This window comes from Cariama cristata, unplaced genomic scaffold (assembly GCF_000690535.1).
Source record: "Cariama cristata isolate BGI_N322 unplaced genomic scaffold, ASM69053v1 scaffold2598, whole genome shotgun sequence".
Classification (NCBI taxonomy): domain Eukaryota; kingdom Metazoa; phylum Chordata; class Aves; order Cariamiformes; family Cariamidae; genus Cariama; species Cariama cristata.
Genome location: NW_009632689.1, coordinates 52,360 through 75,775, shown reverse-complemented (window position 1 = coordinate 75,775; position 23,416 = coordinate 52,360). Strand labels below are relative to the sequence as shown.

Here is a 23,416-nt window from a genome sequence, read left to right as displayed (position 1 = left end):
TTTGTTCATGGCATCCTGGACGAGCTTTTTATTTGCTTTGAGTAGAAGCTCATGACTGCAATACCATATTTTCAACAAAAAAATTACAACGTTTTCTAGTTTTAGGCTGCTATTTTAGAGAAAATATGTTATCATTCCTTCAGGCTTAAAGTTCTGCATAAGTTTCTTTCTATGGTTGAACAACAGTAGTGATTATTCAAAAGACTATGGAGGCTAGAAATGCTTTCTTTTTTTCCCCCAGTATAATTGATAAAAACATTTCTGAAACACATGAGTGCTTTAACAACAAATTCTGGAAATGGCCATTCTGATATACTTGCTTGCACCTAAGTTTGAAAATGCTTGTAAACTGTCCTGCCACAGTTTTGAGATAATTAGATGAGGTGAAAAAAGATGTTAGTATTATTTTGCCCACCCAAAATCATGGTGCATGCAAGTTGTGTGTCCATGCAATATTAAATTCCACTGTGACATACTTTATTCTGCTAGTATTTTCCCCCTGCTTTCATACAGTCCTGATTAATACTTCCCCCTAATCCTTTTTTGGTGTACTCAAAATTTCTCTTCTCTGACTGAATACTGTTTTTAATTACTTTCTAGCTCTCCTTTGGATTTTGTACTTACTGGGAGAGAGTGGGATTTCGAATGTATCCTTAGCTCTGAAAATACGGCATTGCAAGATGCAGTTCTCCCAGCTGTGCATCATTACTTTGTGATTAAGACACTTCTGTGTTCTAGTTGATACTTTCATGTTGCTGCATTTAATTTTTAAGCTTAATACTGTTAACAAAGTGCGAGCTTCACTGATGAATATTTCTGAAGTGCTTGAAAATATTTCACATTTTAAGAATTCATTCAATAGAATAGAATACTCGTGTTCAAGAATACTAAAATCCTCTTGAATCACACTGGATTAATTTGGTTCTCCACTTAATGTGCTAAACTTCTATAAAGGGCCTTTAATTCTTATCCATTCCAAGTATTTCTTTCATTTAGTGTTAGAAATGCTTGCAGTAACAAGAAACTAGCCTCTGTGAGCCAGGCTTCTTGTTGGAACTCAAGCTGGCATTAATTTTCATTTCTTGAAATGAGTATATTCTGAGCATCATGCTGTTCAGCAGCATTGGAATAAGCAGTGCAGAATTAATACAAGGCTCAATTTGTGCAGTATCGCTAAATCGGAAGCATTGGAAACTTGCAGGCAGCCTTGTTCTGTCAGTTTTCTGCCCGAGTTACACATCATGTGAGTCCTGATGTGTTTTTTTGACTAGTGTCAGATCTCCTATGTGCTATTCCATGCTGTGGCTGGTCCTCAAGCTTTCAGTTTCCCCTTCTCTTAGTGAGAGTGCTGTTGTACTGGTAGTGTTAATGTTGTTATGGATATCAAGACACTGAATCTTTTCTTTTCTGGTTTCTCAGACTCTTTCAAAAGCTTTCTGATGAGCAAGGGTAAGTTTTATAAAAGCTTGAAAGATCATAACGCTATTTTTGCCTCTGCAAGTTTTTATGCATGCACAGTAGCTAAAAACTCATGCTCAAAACAACTTGTGCATGCTGCTTTGTTCTGTGCTTGGGCAATTTATGTAATGAATGTAAGGGTCTAAAAACTATGCATCTAGCAAAAGCTCTCTGGCATCTGGGGTGTCTGAGTTATGGTTATCAGGCACTTGGAAAATCAGCTCTAATGTTTTATTCTTGATGAAGTGAAGTACTTGGTGTTCTGTCTTTAAATTAGACTTTAAAACATTCAGAAATGTAAAGGAAGATTAGTAAATATTTGAATTTGAAAGCTGTACAACTAGAATTTGAAAATAATTAATGACATGGGATTGATGAATGTTCTGTGGTTGTTTGATATACTCCGGGTTATGGAATCCTCAGTGGTAAACTTACTGGTTAGTGCCATGTGAATTTAGGTGTTGTTTATGATGTACTGTGACTCAAAAGAGAAATATTTTTCCACTTACTGTGTGATGGCATGTTAAGTATTTGGTTATGCATGGTGTTCTAATTTTTAAAAAAATTATTTATTTACTTAGTTATTTTTACCCTGAGGCAAAACCTGGTAAATGACTAAACACTTTCAGAAGAAGCAAGAGATGTTTCAGAAGTTAGATCTTAGGAGAGGGAGACTCAGAATACTCGTGTCACTAGTCAGATTTTGAAGTTAAGATTAGAATTTAAACTAACATCCTGTGCCTTAGTATGAATATATGAATATACCCGTACTTAGGGTATTTTGTATTTAGGTCTAGATTTTCCTGTTTTGTTGCAGGAAGGTACAGAAACTCAAGAGAAAGAAAAGGAAATCCTAGTCATGTAAGTTTTCTTGAACTCATCTGGAGCAATTTGGATACTTATGTACAGTTTAGTCACCCAAACCCATTTCTACGTGTGATACAACTTAACCACAAAAAACATGAGGAAAAGAACTGCACAAAAAAAAGTTTCTGCAATAGTGACCGGGATTTTTTTCCTAAATTTGGCATTCTTCACATTCAGAAAATAGACAAGCAAACAGGTATAATGAGTGAATGCCCTAGCCTTTATTTCTAGAGGCCAAAGTCCAAAGTCTTATGTTACCATTGTAAGTGAGTTGGGCCTCTTGGGAGGAAGTGAGAGAGTCTGGTTTGTTAGTTCAGAGCTCTCTTGGTATGTAACAGATTAGAGCAAGGCCCTGTGCTGAATCAGTTTTGTTTTCAACCTGATTTTCCATCGTATCAGAGAAGTGCCACCCTTTCAAGTCCTGTTAGAACTTAGTTATACCCCTCCATCATTCAGATTTTATTTGGATAAATGCAAACAAAAGAATTTTTGAAAAAATAAAAATAAAACCCAGAAGCCTAGCTTTCCTTCTATATTACAGCATTGAACCTTATGATGAAAAAACCTGCATTTTGCTTGGTGTCTCAGAGGCTTGTGGTCAGCTCTGAGCGGGAGTCTTGTCCTATACCTAAATTGGAAGTCTTGTTAAGTTTATCAGTGCAGTGTGAAAGAATAAGGGAGAAAATAGCATTGGAGAGAGGGGGAAACAAGCATGAAAGGTGAACTTTGAGGAATTTAGATTAAAGGGAACTAGTGAGTAGGAGTTCCTGGGGGAAACTTGTAGCCATGTTGAAGAAATTAATGAGAAGATGGCTGTGTTAGCCATCCCAACTTGGATGGAAAGCATCAGGGAGGCTTGGGGAGGAGCTACATAAACTATCGGGGCCCATGACATACATGAACTGAGAATTTAGCAGTAAATGACTTTTATATTTTAAAAATGTGCATCAATAACTGACTTGATTTTATGATTAGCTTAAGGAAGGGAAGAACAAGAGGTGATTTTGGGGCTGTAGCTGGAGAGAAGTGAAAGAATGGGAATTTGAACTCGAGGAAGGGGGATGCCTTTTAGGTCAAAGAAAGGAGCAAGGTCAATAAAGAGATATAGTAGTCAGGTATGAGGAGCTCAACATGGATGATCAGCATGGAGCTACTACAGAGCTGCTTATTCCCTTAACCTGATTTTATTTGCTCAAATATGCAACTACTGACTTGAGTGCTGGCACTAGAGCATGTCCCAGCCTTGCTCGTTCAGCTGCCCGTGTGTTTCCTGCTCTTTTCAAAATAACACTCAAGAGCGCTCAGTTGTACTAATATAAATACCTCTCTTTCTCAGGTTTCACTTGCATAAATGACAGCTCAGATAGGATAAAGCCAAGTTCTCTTTTTCTTTCTAGGAGTAAATCTTTGAATGATGTCAGTGCAGAGGAGCTGCAGTCATTGCGCAAAATCCGTTACGAAGAGCTACAAAGGATAAAAGAACAGTTACAAGAACAAGATCTAAAATGGCAAGAAGTAAGTACTCTTTTTCACCCCTCCTCACCCATCCCACTGAAGGGCCAGTTGCTGCCTACCTTCAGTGTCCTTAGAAAACAGGCTTTGGCATGTGTGCAGCAATTTACGGGGCTGTCTTCTAAAACGATCCATCTCATGCAACTACTAGTGGTTTTGGGGATGTCTGTTTAATGCAGAACTGAAATTATTTTAAATATCATCATAAGTATCTGATTGATGCTTCAGGATAAGACTTGTATGTATTATAATAAAGCCTTCAGGCTTGATTTCTATGGACGTAAAGAAACATTAGGGCACAGTTTCATGTGTTATCTGAAATTTGTGAATACTTTTTTTGTGGAATGAATGGACGTCTGAGTATTTGATCCTTTGAGAGAAGGGAGGGAAGTAATATTTCCTTGTACAAATTCTTGAGGCTCCTGTCCCCTGATAATTCTGTCTTAAACTCAGCTTGTAAACTGATGTGGTAGCTTTGCACAGCATCATAAGGGTATCTGAAGACTTTTTTTTTTTTAATTGAAATCTCTGCTTGACAATGTTTACCAACAAGAAGCTGAAATTAAGACCAAAGCACCAAGCAAGAAGTTCGTAGTTGTTTGTTTAATGCATCTCGGAAATCTCAGTTCCAATATTCAGTATTTCTCTTAACTCAGCTCTGGTATTTCATGGAGACTGTTGCCAGTTCATGTTGTGGTTTTACAGAAATGAAGAAAATACAGAAGTGTATGTTTTCAATTTAGAATTTAAGGCATGTTTATTCGCAAGGTAATGTATCAGTCTAACATCATAGTGATTTGGAAAAAAAAAATAATCCGAAACTCTTAAAGCCTACAACAAAAAATACAGATGGCATTTTGCATTAGTTTTCAACTACATGTCATCGGGTGAAGTATTCTAGAATAAAATTGAAAATGTTAAGGGGGGAAAAAGGACAAAACACGTACTTTTCCACTTGTAGTCCAGTAATTACAGTTATTAACTTTAACAGGCAGTGAGCCTGTAACCCTAACGGAAATATGAGAACCTCTTTATCATTTAGGGAGAAGACACATGAAAATGTGGCCACAATGCAGACGTGCAAATAAAATCATAGAATTGTGGAATGATTTGGTTGGGAAGGTACCTTAAAGATCATCCAGTTCCAACCCTCCTGCCGTGGCCAGGGACACCTTCCACTAGACCAGGTTGCTCAAAACCCCATCCAACCTGGCCTTGAACACTTCCAGGGAGGGGGTGTCCACAACTTCTCTGGGCAACCTGTGCCAGTGCATCACCACTCTCACAGTGAACAATTTCTTCCTGATATCCAATCTAAATCTTTCCTCTTCCAGTTTAAAGCCATTGCCCCTTGTCCTATCACTATGTGCCCTTGTGAAAAGTCCCTCCTCACCTTTCCTGTAGGCCCCCTTTAGGTACTGGAAGGCTGCTCTAAGGTCTCCCTGGAGCCTTCTCTTCTGCAGGCTGAACAACCCCAACTCTCTCAGCCTGTCTTCATAGGAGAGGTACTCCAGCCCTCTGATGTCTTTGTGGCCTCCTCTGGACTCTCTCCAACAGGTCCATGTCCTTCTTGTGTTGGGTGCCGCAGAGCTGAAGGCAGTACTGCAGAGGGAGGTCTCACCAGAGCAGAGATCAGGGCAGTAGGTAGCATGTGATGGAATGCCTCTGTAGATTTACAAGATCTTGAGAAAATCTGATTGTATATGTTCATGTTATTTTTATAGGATCTGGCAAAATGGAAGAATCGTAGAAAGAGCTTCACTTCTGAATTGCAAAAGAAAAAGGAAGAGAGAGAAGAAATAGAAAGGAGAGCCTCTGAGGTGTCTGAAAAGAGTACCAAGTCACTGAAAGAAATGCAGCAGGAGAGGTAATGACCCTAATGGGAGCATTATGTTGAAGAACTTTAATCTCAGGATTTTTATTCTCTTGAATTCTTCAGCAGCTTTTACTGGCAAGTTGCACTTGAGTCTGCAGAGATCTCAACAATTTTAGTTGCAAATTATAGTGTGGAAATGTAGGCAATTGAAGGGTGGAATATGGCCTGCTAATGCATTGTTTTCACAGAATGTTGAACAGTTTTACTCTGTAAATGATGTTTTACTCTGCTATCCATAAATAAATCCAAAAATCCATGTATTGAGAAGTTGGTATTTGCATCCACTTTAAAGAGGTTAAAACAATAGTGTTGAACTGGATAATTGCCTTTTTTATTCTTGGATCAGCTTAACTATTCCTGTTTTCTCTGCCACTGCATTTGCTGTTCTTTTAGCCGATGTGGATAAATGCAGCCAGCATTTTAACGTATATCACAGAGCTGTAAACCTTTACTTGAATAATTGGGCATAGAGGGGAAATCCTCTGGGTATTTACAGAACAAGAATCTCTCTGAAGACTAAAAAAAGTGTAAATTGAGTTACCACAATACCATTTCTACTGGTGACAGTCTTTTTTTTTTTTTTTAAAATGCATGTATTACTGAGATGAAGGGAGTATGCACATGGCATGTATTCGTAAAAGAAATTTAAGTAAGTCTTAAAACAGAATGTTTTGTGTTTCTGCACTTTTTTACTTACTTGTGAGGACAAAAATTAGTCTCTTGAGTAAAAATGTGGATGCTAATTGTGTTTAATGTCCGGTATTATCAGAATCTTAAAAAAGATGAAGTAAAGATTATCTCTTTGGTCATTGTTCCTTTATGACAAAAGAATGAATAGCAGTGTGAGAGTCGGTCCAAAGTCGTCCCAAAAAGAACAGTAATGTCTCAACATCGTCAGCGGAAACTTGGAGATAATACGCCAACACCCGAAAAGGGGAGATTGGAAAGGATTTGCAAAAGCATGCACTTCGTGATCTCTAAATAATTGGTGAAATAGATACCATGAAAAAAAAATCTGAACTTCAGGCATCTTATTTTGTTATCTGGAGTTCAGTATAGCATTTTCTTAGAGCAGAGACATCAGCAGAGCTATACAGTTCAGGCAGCATTATGGGACTACCTTCTTCCCATTCTTTCCTCAATGAAATCTGAATTTCTGAGGATATGTAACTTGAATAGCTATATCATTTTCTTGACAAAGAGTTTTCTGTCATGGTGGCAACCTGATAATGTGACAGTAGTATGCCTGAGTGTTATGGGAGTGTTGAAATGGGGAGGAGGGGGAAGAAGGTAGACTTAAAAATAGATTAAAATACCAATATTTTTAAATGATGCCATTAATTTAATTTACTGGAGATGTGTTTCTTGGTTTATTAGATGAAAGACTTAGGACCCACCTGTTTGTCAGGTCACTTTGGTGTTTTAATGCTCTCTTTCCCCATAGGGAGGACAGAGATCAAGACTCCTACGGGCAGCGAAGACATGAACGCAGATGGATGTATTCACTGAATGATGACGTGTTTAATGAAGAAAAAGCACCTTCCACACGATCAGCAGCAAAAGATTACGTTTTGGAAGAAGATACCTCCTGCAGCACTAAGGACAGCAAAAGCGCGTATGCTGCACAGCCACACAAGGAGAACCTGCCAGAGAGCTCGGCCACTTGTGAAGCTACCGCACCACCAAACAGCCTGGCAGGGGAGCAGAGCTCGGCTCTTTTGTCTACCCGCTACTCGGTGAATGCTCAAACTGGGTCGGCTCAGGTTTCAGCTTCTCTCCCGAGAAGTTACCAGAAAACTGATACCTCTAGGTTAACATCTGTGGTTACACCAAGACCTTTTGGTGTCCACTCAAGAGGAATCTCGTCACTTCCACGGTCGTTCACGGTAAAATTCTGCTTCATTCCTGAAGTTTGTAAATGTTGGGGTTTTCGATAGCTGAGGGAACAGTAGAGTTTTAACATTTGTTGTTTTTTTTTAAAAATGTCTGCTGTTTGATGAAGGCTGTGTTAATAGAGCAGGCAATTCTGTCATGGCTTTAGATGTTTACTCATGTTTCTGCACTTAAAGGCACTCCTAGAAATAAGGCTGATAAATATATTTGGTAGAATAATCTTTTTATTACTTGTAGTAAGTGTCCTTAGTGCTCCTTATCAAAAAACCTGCCTTCATCAGATGTAACTGTCTGAAGCCAAGTTAACATAATTAAGTGTTAAAGACAAATTTTTCAGGTGATAAGTTTCCTCTGCTCTTCTGACTTTGAAATTGAAATTTTATGCTAGTCTAAAATTTGCCTGCTCAGTAAAGCACTGAAACACAGAAATTTATTTCTGCCCCCCCCCGATTATTGTGTCGATTTTCATAGCTTTCTCCTAAATCCCTATTTGTCTCAATTTAAAAAATAGTAAAAATGCAAATGATTCTAAGCAGATGGTTTTAACAAGTTTATCTTAAAAAGACTGGACTATTTATTCTGCAGACACTTCAAGAGAAAAAAAATATGTTGCTGCTCTTTAAAGTGGGTAATTAGTAATGGGTACAGTAATCAGAATTTGCATGAAAGGGAGAGGTTTTTTTGTTAAATATTTAGATTGCTGAAAGATTAGTGGTTTGTTTTTTTTAAAGCACATATTTACAAAACTGTCATTTTTTTTCTAGATGGATGATACCCAGAAATACAATGGAGAAGTAGAAAAAGCTAAAAGAACTCAAACTTTGTTCACTAGCAGTTCATTTGCACAACCAGACTCTGCACATCCTCTCTCCGTTAGTGGTTTCAGAAGCAGAGGTGAGGAGGAGGAGAAAGAAGGTGTTCAGTCGACACCTCCTATTTTGGCATTAGCTGTAAAATCCCAAGACCAAGGTGCTGGAAGCAGTATTCTTAAACCAGAGTATTCCTCTCCTCCTGATTCTCTTTCACTTGCATCTTCTGCAGAAAATGTGAGTCTGCCAGAGCCTGAGGATTCAAAATCCCTGGTAAGTGTGAAAATAAATGTGATTACTTAGTGTGACTGAATGCTACAGCAAAGTAAAAGAAACAAATAAAATTACATCTAATGCAAGTATATTTTGGTAGTAAGCAAACATCTCAGGGAACTACTATTTCCTTTGATTTAATTCAGGGGAAAGAGAATATTTGGAAAGAAAATAATTGGTTCTTTTGCTGCATTTTTTCCTTACCCTTTATATGTTCTGTGGTTAATTTTATTTCTCATTCTAATTCAAAATAGTTACTCTAGATATTGTTTGATGCTTGCAAATTTTTTGTTATTCTCCAAATGAGCACATTGTGCGCACTATCAGGTATGTCAGTTAGATGAACTATTGGAGCTTCTGTAGCATTCATTTGCACTTTTAAACTGGTGGTGGAAAATAAAGATCAGCTTTTCAACAGCCACCCTTAAACATTAGTATCATACTATTCTTTTTTCCATCTGTTGTTTCTTGAGCCTCCCTTTTTTTTTTTAAAATAATTATTTACTTGAAATTAATCTAAATTAATGTTCACAATGAATTTTAAAGCAAATCACCGTCTCTGTGTATGTGCTTACCCAGGAGTTGAGTCTTTCAGTGGTTTTTTTGGAATATGTAACTTCAAGTGCTGTTTCCTCCAACTGATCGCATGTTTCACATGTAAAAAAATGACCAGCAATAGCTTTAATTGTTGATACCTTTCTGTAATACCCAATGATGTAGTTCATACCCCTTGACAGATTAGAGGGGAATTCTTTGCATTCCTGTTGTTGCTGTAAAAGTTAATTGTGCCAGTTGCATGGGTGAGGATCATAAGACCTTGGATGCTGATTTATGAAATCTCTTCCCACACCATCTTTTTATAAATTCAGTCACTTTGGAGCATTCTTCTTCCTAATCACCTGTGGAAAAGAAACATATTTCAGTTTACTACTCCTGATACCCCTTGGCCATTGCAATTAAATTATCATAATTTTTTGAAATTGTGATGTATAACAAAAAAGAATGTGATCTTTTTTTTTTTTTTTCTGTGTTGTAGCAAAAACAGGCAGAGGAATTGCTGTTCTAATCAGTGAAAACATAGATTAGATATGGATTTGTATCACTTTAAGTGCACCAAATGAGAACAAAATGTACTAGGTCCATGGTTTTTTTTTTTCCTGTCATTAGTCACAAGATTATAAATTGTCCTTCCTGCAAATGAGTAATGTGGGGGTTTAAAATAAAAAATAAAAATAAAAAATAAAAAAAAAGCTTGTGTTGTGCCTCAAACAAGCTATAACTTAAAGAATGCAAGTTCCATTTGGCGTGTTTGTAAATCATTGCCAGAGTTGAGAGACTGATATAGTTCACTAGTCTTCAGGGCAGTAACACCAGGTTTGTGGAGTACTAAGTGTTTTGGAGACAACCTGTCCAAATGATGAAGTTCAGTGTACAAAGTCGCATTACTCCTCTGACAAGAGGTAGGTTTGAAGAAGAGCTGGGTTGGGATGGTGGAAATAAAAATAACAACAACAGTAATTTCCAAGAACACATTCAAATTCAAGAGCTTTATACGTGCTCTAGCCCAGTGTGTGAACCTGTCTGTTAGTAGATTCACTTTTAATACACTGTTACTCACCCACGGACTTTGGTTGTATGGGAGCATTTGCAAACTAGTAGCTGTGTTTTGAAGAGAGGACTTAATTTCTGCCCTGGGCTGTAATGGGGAGTGTTTTGCCAGGAACATTCCTGTAACAGGAGGCAAAACCTCAGGTTGTTGCCTTGCCATGTTGTTGTCTTCTGCACCTGTTGGTCGGGTACTGCTGAAGCCTCCCCTGGCTATGTCCTGCCTGGAGGCTCTGGCTGACTACATCTGCTTGTGCACTGCTCCCTGCAGCTACCTGTTGGGACATACCAACATAGGAACTTTGGAGAATTGGCTTAGATATGTAGACTTTTCAGTATTTTAAGTTAGGGAAGATGAATCCCACCCTTCAGGAAGGCTGGTTAACTACACAACTAAAATGTAGGTGTACATTTAATGCGTGCATATGAGCATATGCGGGGTCTCCTCTAGGTGCACGTTGCTGGAATATATCTATTTTAACCGTGTTTGACAGAAAAAGTCTGTAATAGTTTTTTTTCCTTTTATAACAATGTCAGTTCCATGATAAAGTGATTAGCATGCATTTGGATATTTTAATTGTTTTTTAATGAGTTGGCGTTAAAATGTTAATGTATGCAACACATGTTCATAATATAGTGTGGGATTGAAAGCAAGTGTTCCAAAATGTTTTTCCAGTCAAATATTTCTGTAGTTTAAAATGGTAATGTTAGGTTTTGATTCTGATTTTGAAAGCATCTTGAAAGTCCACTAGAATGGAAAATCTGGATTCTAACTAATTCTTGGATTAATTTTAGTATCTAAGACCTCCATTAAAAAATTCATAGCAAGCTAGTTTTATTTCATACAAAATTGAAAAGGTGATTGTTCACCCAAGTAAACCTAGTTGCAGCATTGAGCCTAAAGGAAATTGATGATGACCACTGTAGGATGTGCAAGAAAAAAATAAGATGAATTACTGTTATCTAGGTTTTTCACATCTCTGTTTGACTGATACTCTCTCAGGAGGCAGAGTGTTCCACAAGTTCATAAGACTATCCATGAAGACCCATTTAGGGATTTAGTTTACTCAAATGTCTTACATTTTGTAGCATTGTTTTACAAAACATTTAAAGTAAGAGAAATGTACAGCTAAATATAGGTGTAGAGAAAATGTAAAGGTAAACTGAAAACGTACCTGTTTGAATAAAAAACAAATGAGTTAGTTAACTGAATTCAATACTGTTTCCTTTGTCTGTGATGCTAATAATAGATGATTAAAGTGCACATTGTGAGCAGCCTCACTTATTTAGAGGATAAACTTTCCCTCATTTAGATTCCTGTGATACCAGATCCTGTAGTGTCATGTTTTATTTTTCAGGAACAGTACAGTGAAATGAGAATCAGTATAAACCAGAGACCTGGCCACAGTCGCAGCTTTGGGTTTACAACAAATTGGAGTTCTTCAGGGGCCTTTGTACAGACGATTGAAGAAGGTAAATGTGTATTAACTGCACAAATTTTTGTTCTTATGTTTAGTTTGCAGAGACTTCTAAATTAAGGCATTTGCTTTTAGGAATCCTGCACATATTTTAAAAAATCATGTGGAGAATTGAAAAATCAGTATTTAGTTTGCTGAAGTATTTCTGTGAATCCTCATCTCTTGAAACAGGTTGAATTCAGAAATATCAAAAACGCATTTTCCTAATCAAAGACATTTCTATAATCACTGAAGGCTTAAATGTGATTACTCAAGCATTCACCAAGCCCCGTACAGAACAGTAGTAGGGGGCACATACAGACTTCTAATATCCAGATCATTCTTTTAGCTAAGTTTAAAAGATTTCCCTTCATATGGTTTGTAAACGGATGCAGGGGAAACTTAGGAGTTAGTATTTTTATTTCAATTTCCCTGTCTTAGTTATGTTGAATTTTGGAGACAGTTAATATTTTTAAGCAGTTGCAACTTCTAAATTGATTTCCAATGCAGTTTTTTTCAGATGTGTTAATACTGAGGAAAAGCAAACATTTTTGTCTTGAAATGAAACATACATAAAGTTTATTTCTAAGCTTTAGGAATCTTCTGCAGAGAACAGGCTCTGTTTTCTTAATTAAAAAAAAAAAACAAACCCACAACAAAACACAACAATAAAACCAAGCAGATCACATGTAATGCTTGTTTTCTGAATATTGGTCTTTTCCGTTACCAGCAGTACTTGAGGAATATTGAATCGTGCCCTTTCTTCTAGCTAACACAAGATCATCCTGAGAAAGGAGAAATAACTGGAAACTTCTCATTTAGTTAGCCCTTCATTGTGCTTTCCAGAGAGGAAAAAATACCATATAACAGCACTTGCTGAGCAGCCTTGAGATTTTTTTTTTCCCCCCCAATTTTTAGTCATCTCTTCGCTGTATCTGGGTACTTCTTATAATTAGATTGTAACGGTTAATATTTGCTTTGCATGAGGAGTAACTCTCTATTTGCTTTCCCTGCTGCTAGACTTCTGGTTTAATTTTGTTATTTGGAGGCAGAGGACTATCTCTGCGCTGCCAGCTGTAAATGAGAAACCAGAGGGTAGTGAATGTTCCTGCTGGTCATTCAGAAAGGTTCACATCAGCCTATGCCCAATTCTGTAGGCAAGGAGAAGATGAAGGCCTTGTGGCTGTTATCTCGGTTATGCTTTATTACCATTCTCACAAGGAAGGATGCAAAATATAAAGATTGAATGGAGGATGGACTGTATCTTGGTATTCTCATTTATAGCCTGTGTTTAACTTTTTTTTTTTCCCAACAACTGACTCGTGATGTATCCTTATTCAATCGCTGTAGCTTCCTTTAAAGGAGTGAAGGATGAAAGAGGTGGATGGTCCACTGAAAAAGTAAGATGTACTTTCAGCTAGGCACTTCTAAATGTTGCATTTCCTGGTTTTAAGGATAAGTCATAAGATAATTCAGATTGGAAGGGACCTTGGAAGATCACCTAGGGCTTTACCCAGGTGGGTTTGAGACCCTCCAAGGATGGAAACTGCACAGCCTCTCTGGACATTGCACAATTATCCTCTCAGAGAAAATTTTCCCCACATATCCAGTCAGACTGACCTTTGTCTCAGTTTATAACCGCTGTGCTGTGTTCTCCTGCCATAAATTTGTATAAAGAGCAGGCTTTCCTTTCTCAGTGACCTCCGAGTAGGTATTGGGGTGACTGCTGTTAGGTCCCTCTGCAGCCTCTTTTCTCCAGGCTGAACAAGCCTATACCTCCAGGCCTCTCCTCACAGAGCAAGTGCTCGAGCCCTGACTATCCCAGTGGCCTGCCATGTAACTTGCCCTAGTTTATTGCTGTCTCTCTTACAGTGGGACACCAAAACTGGACACAGTATTGTCAATATTGCATAACAAGTGCTGAGTGAATGGGATAGTCACTTCCCTCTATCTGCTGGTCATACCAGTGTTCATACAGCCTCGCCACTGCCAGGGTACCCCCAGCCCTGCTCTCCAGCCCATCAGCCCCCAACCTGTACCATCACTGGAGTTAGTCTATCCCAGGAGCAGGACTCTGCATTTGCCCTTGTTGAATGTCACGTTCCTGCTCTGAACAGCGCCCCTACCCCCTACCTGGAGTATCAGCCACCCTGTCCCTTTTGGTTTGCAAACTTGATAAGGGTGTGTTTCACTTCCTCCTCCTACTCCTGGTTATTAGTGAAAATATTAGAGAGGACAAATCCCAGGATACACCCCTGGGGAGCTCTACTTGTAACCAGCCTCCAAACTGAGTATGAACCATTAACTGCTACCTGTAGAGCCTGACAGCCCAGCCAGTTTTTCACCCATCTGGTCATTCTGCCCCGTAGACAATACCATCCCAACTTTGATATCAGGATACTGTGGAAGATCCTGTCAAAAGCTTTATTAGAGATAAGGTGGATGGTATCCACCACTCTCCCTTCATCCACAAATCTAGTCATTTCATCACTGAAGACAATCAGGTTGAACAACAGTGATTTAGGCTTGGCAAATCCATACCAGCTGTTCTCAGTCACCTTTTTGCCTTTTGTGAGCCCAGAAATAGCTTCCAGAAAGACTTTCCCTGATTGTCTTGACATACTTGTCATCCTAACTAGCTGTATTATTTTCTTCAGGTGATAACCTGCATTTATCTTTCTGCTACTTATAAATGAGTCTATATTCTACATAAGCTTTTCCTTCAAAAAGTTGTTAAGAAAACTACTTAGCAAGCAAAATTAACTTCTTATAAGTGTTCTCAAAAAGCTTAATAAGAGTTAAGCCTGTAACATGTGTTTCAGTGAGACGTATAGAAGAAGATAGTGCTTGTTTTTTACAGGAATTTTCAACCTTTATGCTAAAAATTAGGTAAACAGAAAGCCTTAAAGTCGTTAATCTAGACATTATTCTGCCAGCTTCCCCAATGCCTTATAATCTTTATTGTTTCAGTCCTTTCCCTTTCACCTACCCTATTTGCAATATTTTTTTGCAATTGTGTTGATACAGGAGTACACATGTCTGTGATCAAACACTTGCAGGCATGTAGGACAAAGTAAGTTTGACCCACTTCCTTCAAGTTTAATTTTTTTTGTATGATTCTGAGCTAGTATTTATCTGTTGTAATAACAACAGATGGGGATAGGTTGGAGATAAAATACCTATGGAAAATGAGTGAGTATTTGGTTGTTTTTGTTTTCTGCGGAGTAGTAAGGAAGTAGTAGTAGTAGGAAGTAGTAGTAAGGAAGAAAAATCTTCTGCCTTCAGGGAAACTTAGTAAAAACAAGAGTACCTGTTTTCTGTAACGTAAACTAAATCCTCTACAGCAGTTTAACGAAATTATCAGTAACTCTTACAATCTTGAAGGAGTTAGACAGAGAAAGACAACTGACATCATACAACTTTCAGCACCTGAATTGCCAGCTAGTCTCTGTAGACTTCTCTGGAGGTGAATCAGAGCAGAAGCCCGATATAGGTGCACTGGTTTGCACTCTTGAGAAGCCCTTTTATTCACAGACTATAGAGACAGTAGAGGAAGAGCTGAGGGCAAAGTTACATACCAAAAATTGAGCAGTGTTAGTTTTTCTGGCTGTGTTAGGTCTACATGTTCAATCTAGAGACTGCTGCAATTCTTTCTAATCTGTATGGTTGGGGTATGGTCTAGATAAGTCTTTCTGGTCATATTGTAGGAGGAACCGTGCAATTTTAAATTCCCTACCTTCCCTAAGACTGAGCTGAGGTATACTGTTCTTGCCTCTGAACTAAGTCTTGTCCCTGTCAAATTGAGTAAAATGAACACCACCTTTTTTGGTTCCTAGAGCTCATTCTTTCACAACACAAAACAGGGAAGTTATCTATTCTGATGACTGTCCTTGAGCCTGAAGCATTCCCTGTACCATGAGCATGAAGTTCAGTCTGCATATGGTCAAACGATATGGTCCTAAAATCTTGGATTTTGAAATGAGACACAATTCCAAATGTTATATAATACGTTATATGTTGTTGAAAACAGTAACTTCAGTGGTAGTATCTTCGATAGTATCCTTAATAGTACCTTCCATTAATAGATTTGAAAATCCATTAAATTTTTAACATCTTCCTGGCTCTAAGGAGATGCGCGTTTTTTCCAGTTTAGCTATTGTCCATGTTTTCTTCCTCCAAGAAAGGAGGAAAGAAAACCCTACCTTTTATTCTATAATACTGCTTAAAAATAATTGGTGTGTTTTAAAAATTGTAATAACCGCTAGTGGAGTTTTCAGTCTATACTTTAAGAAGAATGCAGAAAAATAGGATATGGAGCTATGCTCTTCTAACGTAGTAGTTAGTGTTGGGTTTTTTTAGTGAGCTATGATGGATCCCTATTTGGTGCAGTATTAGGAAGCGTAGCATTTCTTCATTTCTTAACTTGGGTGCCAGGAGTATTAATAGCTATCTGAATCCTTAGTGGATGATCCAGACTTACAGCGGCGTGTTACTAGTGAGTCTGAAGATGGTCAGGATTAAGTCTAAATTCTTCTGTCATACTTGTCCAGGTTTGTTTCTGATAATGTAATATAGCATTGTTCTTGGTGTATTTTAAATAAGATGTGTGGATTTCACTGCTTACTTTGGAAAATGCTTCCATTGTGTAATTCAAATTTGTTTGATTTTATTAACATGAGGATTTATTGTGCAATCTTGAACTACGTTTTCACTTAACTTTTCCATTTTCTATTCTACTAAGGGAGTAAATTGTTAATGGAAGAACAATTCAGATGTAATTTATAAAATCTTACTTAGGGAAGTCAGAGTTTCTAAGCTCATCCATTTTCTGAATTAAATAGAAAAAAGTTTATTAACTGGTCCTGTATGTTGTCTGTCCTTAGGCTGGTGAGATCACCTGCCAATATGTAGTAGATGAAAAAGTGTATAAAGTGCAGCCTGTCTTGCAAAATATCAGTAGAATTCAAAGTCCAAGCTGCAATGAAATTTACTCTTAATAGACCAAATAACTAGAATCTGGAGAAGTCTAATGGGGCAGCACCCAGCAATATCTTGAGTTCAATTACCAGTCAATTCAGAGATAACAAACTATTTTAACAAAGCAATAAACCACCATGATCTTGTCAGTAGAGCCCAGAAAATGTAAATAAGAATATGAGAAAGGCAGCTTCTACTGGAATTAACAAAGTGGAGGCTGTTTTTTGGGGGCAAATAAGAGGACTACCCAAATGTTGGCTGAATTTCAGCTAATCATTGACTGCAGATGCTGTGGTGCTGCCTCTCTCTCACTATCCCAGATGGTAAAGGTGAATTAGTGAAGGCAAGAGTGGGCCCATAGATTGTTTATTAAATGGGTTAGCCAGAATGTGAACACTTACAAGTCAGAAAGACTGATGTTCTTTGTCATTTTCAGAAGTTTCAAATTGAAACACCACTTTGATACTGAGCTTACTGACCTTATATTACAGTGTTGTAAATTTTTTGAAGACTTTCTGAATATCCACCAATAAGCATTTGTTTGGATGATTTCCACACACCATACCAGTCGCAACTGTGGTAAAAAAAAAAAATAAATTGTGAATGGAGACATAGTTTTATTTTTCTTCTGTTTTCTGCAGGTAGCCCAGCAGCACTTTGTCCGCTGCATGTAGATGATGAGATCATTGCTGTCAATGGCACGAAGGTTTCGCGTATGGACTATAGTCAGTGGGAAGAAGCCATCAGCAGAGCACTAGAAACTGGAAACCTACTCATGGATGTCAGACGATACGGAAAGAATGGTGAGTTGTTTCTTCGGGCAGATACAGTATTCTCTGTAAGGCAAATAAGCTTTGTCTCTGCTGTACCTGACAGCTGAGAGTCCTTATATACCCTTACAGTAGTAATATGTATCTGAGCTAAGTAGTTTGCTAGCGTGTCTGTTGCATTTTAACACAACTTGGCTTTTTTTAACTACTCGTGCATTAGAAATGTCTTGACAAGCAAGTCTACAAAGCATTGAACTACTGACCTCTCTCTCTTGTGCTCTGACCTGTTTCTGAGAGGACACACAGGTAAAAAAGTGTGCAACCACCACACAAGGGAATATAACGTTTTCTTTCCTGACATACCACAAAAACAAAGAGGAGCTGGTCTCTAGAGGATAGTAATTTTTAGAGCCCCTCTCCCTCAATCAGCAGTTCCCTTTCTTCAGGGAAGGAGGATCTTGTGTTCCTCTCTTCAGGGAGTGTTTCAGATGGTATATGAGCTTGTGGGTGATGTAGCACCTCTGTGCTATGATTTTGACCATTGACCCAAATATTGTGATGCTGTGATCTCTCCAGAATGGTACTGCCCATTCTGGCTAGTGAGGGATTCCATCCTGGCTGAAGGCCTTGTAGCATTTCTAGACTTGCCATGGCTTTAATCAGGATACCTTTTCAAAGTCCCAAAAGAATTTTTCTGGAGTTGGAAGTGAGACCAGTGATTTCTTTAACGGTATAAATACAAAACTTTTTTTAGTGGGATGCTAGGTAGAATAAGTTACCAGCAAGTGCGGAAAAAATAGCAGTATGAGGAAAAGACAAGAAACAAACCACACCTTCTACAGGGCCTAGCAGAAATGAGGAGTGAGATTAGTGGAGAACTACTCATTAAATAAATTTTAGGTAGTGGGAGGGGAGAAATGATGGAGTCTGAGAGAAGATTATAATTTGTCTTTGCCTCATCAGTTTTGCTAGTATAGTTTAGACTGCCTTTGTTTTTGCCCTCTATTCTTCCTGATGAGCACAGACGTGAAAATGACACTTCCCTGGATAGTGTATGAGTCAAATTGTACCTTGTGTGAATAAAGTTGGAAGAATTTTCTCAATCCTTACTAATACTAATGAAATAGTTTCCAATGAATACTAATTGTTCTGTAACGTTGAGCTGCTGTAGTCCATATTAGCAAAACATCTGGTAAACTTTTACTTGGTTTATGACTAACACCTTGGGGAAGGCGGTCTGCTCATAAAAGCCCTTTTTCCTGTCTTCACAAATTCCACCTGATTTGTGTCTGTCCCTCTTCTGTTATGTGTTTTTTTTTGTGTTATTTTAATGTGTTTTCACTAACTCTTGTTCTGTTCTTTGACATTACTGTCTACGTTAATTTCTTGATCCTCCACATACCAAAAAGATTGGGGCAAAGACCAGCCTTCCCTGCCATATGTAAGGCATAAAATTCTCAATCTCACCAGTACGGCTACCAACATTATAGGTACATCTGAAAATAAATGGATTGATGCAACTTCTGGAGAACACGTTTCAAATGTTTCCACCATATCAACAAAAAGAGATTTCTCCAGCAGCCTTCAAAGTTCTGTGAGTATATTTTTGAAGGGTCGTGGAATGTGGGGAGAGGAAGAAAGCAAAAATGTAATGCCTTGATAGGGGGAAGATGGAAAAAAGACCTTGGAAATCTTATTTTTATTTGTATTACTTAAGGAACATATAGGATACTGCAAATACGGAGATGTAGCTATGTACGTATTAGGGTAAATAAGATGTTTTAAAGACTGGCTGCTATCCATTAGTGGACACTACTAAGTGATAAGTATTAAAAAACATGCAGACTATATTTTAACTAAAATGTATAGAGTGTTTATTCTTTAGAAAATACTTTTACCTCCATTATTAGCATAAATGAAAGTTGCAGCCCCAAAGAACAAACGTATATGTGCTTTCAAATTACTTGCAATTAACACCCTGCCTGCTAGGGAGCTGAAATAGTAAGATCTCAGCTTCTGGCATTTTCTTGCAAACTAATGGGTTTTATTTCAGCCAGCAATTCACAGCTCGTTACTGATCCCCTCAAGGGCCTTCATTCGTTTTATCATGTAATACACTGAATAAGTTTTAGATAGTTTTGTATCTTTCTGTGAAGAGTGTTCTGAATTGTTTCATAATATACAGTTCCTGTCAAGGGAGATGTGTAACAGGATAAACTTCCACAAATCTAATGAACCTAAGCCCTTTTTTTTTTTTTTTTTTCAGGATACAGAAACAAAATTGATAAACGGAATGCAAGGAGATCTTGGCTCTAATGAACAAAGAGGTAAACCACTGTTGCTTTTCATCCACTGATTATGTGGATTTGCAACAAGCACAGACACTAAACCTGTAATCATCACAAGCTTTATACAGTGGGCAAAGCAAGACCTTTATGACCTGAAAGCTAGACAGGTATCACAGAGATCTAGTTGCATCCAAACTGGGTGTAGTTTGCTTCCATGACATGCTAGGCAGTTGGAGAACTGACAACAAAGCAGTGACAAACCCCACCGTCTCTGCATTAATGGTTGTAAATTTACTGTGTGGTAGGAAAGAGAAGGAGAAGGCACACAATTTATTGTAATTGCTACTGCACTGTGTGGAGTCTGAGTCAGTATGAATATTGATTTATTTCACTGCCTAGGAAGAGTGTAAAGAGTATTCAACTTTTTTTTAAAACTTTTTTTTTTTTTTTTTTCCTATTTCAGTTGTGGGGTTTTGGGGGTAGTGATTGTTTTACAGTTATTATTTTTCTTTTATTCCTGGAGAACGCTATTGATGGTTCTGGTATGAATAATAATTACTTACAATGCTATGAACAGTTATAGCCTTACTTGGTGACAGTGAGAGAAACCAGGTATGTATACTTCCTAATGGAACAATAAACCTTAAATGGGAACTTTGTATTTCATTTTATCTTGAATGCACGTGGTGATTTATAAAAGAGTTCCCCCAAGAGATCAGTTGCTTTCCAGAGATGCTTTTCTGATGACCTTAAAAGGTGATTAGGCTCTCAGTCCAATTTGGCATCTCAGTTGAGGAGGCTTAAATTAGACGGGGAGACTTTGAGTCCAAGTTTGACACTTGTACTGTTGTTATAGTTGGACATGGTTAGTGATAAAATGAAATACTAATCAGTATATGATGTAACCTACTCAAAATTGTGTTTGTTAATATGAAAGATTAGATTTCCTTTGTGTTTCAGGGGCCTTTTGTTTTTCTGAAGTGATGTTGCTGTAGATTAGAGGTCTAACAAAAGTTTCTTATCCAGTGGTGATACTCATTTAAAAAAAAAAGAAAAAAGACAGCACCTCATTGACTTGTTTGTATTCTTTGTATTTTTTAAATAGCATCTGAACCTATTTCTTTGAAAAACTTAAAAAGGCGGTCACAATTTTTTGAACAAGGTAAACCAAAGAGCTAACATTTCATGTACTTCCATGAAATTGTTCCTGCTGCACACTCATCCTAACAAGTCTGGTGCTGGGTACTATACTTCTTCATTGTTTGTTGCAGTTACAACGAAGCAACATAATTAATTTCCCTTCTTTCCCCAGGGTCATCAGGTTATTCTTACAATTCATGGGTCTACCTTTGTGGTAATGGGTCTTTGTGTGTTCTCTTATATCTGTAGCTGTTTAAATCTCTTCTATATTGTTCATACTTTTTTTTTCACTGGGTAGGAGTAAGAAGGATAGCACTGTCTGTTCAGGTTTGCTACTACCTACAAAACAAGAATAACATTGAATATTCCAGCAGAGGCTTAGTGCAGATCTCAGAGCTGTTGACAAAATACTTAACTCTGGATTTGAGTTTATCTTGAGTTGTAGCTCTGTGCTTTCATCTAAATTGGTGGAAAAAGGCAGCTGCTGGCTTTCCATTATGTGGTGATGTCGCAAGATCCCAAGAAGACCAATATAAATTTGAATTGAATATGCTAGCTTTTAAAAGCAAAAAATAAGGCGCTCAATTTTGGTTTTGTAGGTTGCTTTTTGGTGTTTTGCATGTCACAACTCGCATACTTCCACTAATGTTCTATGTCTAATGCTGTCTTCAGACTGTGTATGCCTTGCTGTTTTGCTGTAGCCTGAAAGAGTGAAATTCTGGCCCACTGGGAGTTCAGTGTGAATTTTGCCAGTGATTTTAGTGGGGCCGGGACTTTGCCTTCAGTGACGATGGCTTCTGTTTTTTCCAGAAGTGATATGTGAAATGCCATGGCATAAATCTGTGTTTGTGGTTCTGTTTGCTTTTAAATACTCCTGCTGCATTGTATCTGCAATATGGTGGTATTTTTTGTTGGTTATTTTGTTGGTTTTTTGGTTGGGTTTTTTTTTGTTTTTTTAAAGGATGGCTATGAAGTTTGGGGTTTATTTTAATAAATTTTATAGCAATATTTGAAGTGTTTCACTTGTGGTTGAGGAGGAGAAGGGCGTATTTCTAGAATGTATGCTCAGTACAGTTTTGTTCATTTTAAACTTTTGATACTTTACCTTTACAATGATATGAAAGACTCTCTTTTCTAAATGTGTACAGGCCAGCATAAGCTTACAGGAGTGAGAGAAGAGGGGAGCAAAGATAGGTGCTGCCTGGACCTCCCTTTAGCATCTCCTGGCACAATTGCAGGAGATCAAGTCTGTGTGTCCTATTGTCACTGTGGCTGTTGCGATCTGATAATGAAGGCAAAATTGTACATATATAGATTGGACACTAGTCTGTGACTCATTAGATGTCTTTTGTATACTAAATTTGACCTTTTCTCCACTTTATGTGGTCATACTTCAGAAAACTGTTGCAACTTGTTGCTTTAATGCATTTATTTTTTTTTAAACTGAAATTTGGACAGCTAAGTAGTGAGTACACTAGCAACAAAAAAAAAATAGTGATGATGCTTAGGAAAGGATTATACTTAAATCTGTGCTTCTCCACATTTTCTCAACTTTTAATGTATTAGCATAATATACATCTATCTCTAACAATCATCTTGGCGCAAGCTAAGACCAAGCATGATAGCCTTCAATAGCATAAGGTTTGTGGTGAATGGTGACAAGCTCACCAAATTCAAGTGTGCTTTTGGGAGTAGGAAAGGAGGACAATTGGAAAGGGGAAATACATGGTTTTGTGGTAAAGAAGTTGCCTGTGGATGTCTATTGCTCTTAATTCACATCAAGAGCAGCAGGTGAGTAGCTGCTCTACCCTGGAGCGGTGTTCTGGGTGTTGGTCATGCTAAACAGTTGGGTTTCGTGATAGTAATAGGAGAGGTGTAGCAAATAACCTCTTTATTGCCACAGTGGGAGATGTACTGCTAATTCAAGCAATTGCTGATGGCACTTGTAAGCATGTAAAGCTTTTAAACAATTGCGCACATTAGTCGAGAGCACCTAATGAATTCTGAGCTCAAGTAAGTTCAGTAGGGCAAAATGCAAGCATGGCTTACTAAGGAAGCAAAAATTAGTCTGAAGCTCAGACTTTCCACATTTACATAAGTCTTGCAGTAGTGAGTATGTATGGTTCTAATAATTTCTGTTTTTTGCCTTCCAAATCTCACAGGAGGCCCAGAGCCTGTAATGCCTGATGTAAGTATTATTTGCAACTACAAATTAGTCATATAATCCTAGTCTTTTCAAGAAGCCCACTGCTTTCTGTTGCTTTTTATACTGCTTTAAAGTTGTGATCAAATCTAAGAGTACTGACTAAGATTTTCTAATGTGTAATGGAGTGGTTGCTATCAGTCCCTTTGAAGAAAAGGATAATTTAGGTCCTTGTCACTATAAAGCTGTAGTGTTTGTAATGGCTTTTATTTCTCACTTTAAAAAGTACATTTTAAAATGTAGAGTGTTGATTACATGGAAGAAGATAATACTATTTAATTTCTGTGC

The 23,416-nt window shown here is 37.7% G+C and overlaps 1 protein-coding gene across 1 annotated transcript in view; it reads left to right on the top strand.

Moving 5' to 3' along the window:
* The window catches only part of LMO7 (LIM domain 7), a 95,332-nt gene that overhangs the window by 57,419 nt on the left and 14,497 nt on the right, over positions 1-23,416 (top strand). Inside the window, 11 exon segments of the mRNA XM_009706457.1 lie at positions 1,420-1,449; positions 3,723-3,840; positions 5,562-5,704; positions 7,158-7,599; positions 8,371-8,688; positions 11,652-11,766; positions 17,369-17,530; positions 18,907-19,091; positions 19,764-19,824; positions 20,891-20,947; positions 23,088-23,113. Coding sequence (XP_009704759.1) covers positions 1,420-1,449; positions 3,723-3,840; positions 5,562-5,704; positions 7,158-7,599; positions 8,371-8,688; positions 11,652-11,766; positions 17,369-17,530; positions 18,907-19,091; positions 19,764-19,824; positions 20,891-20,947; positions 23,088-23,113 — 1,657 coding nt within the window.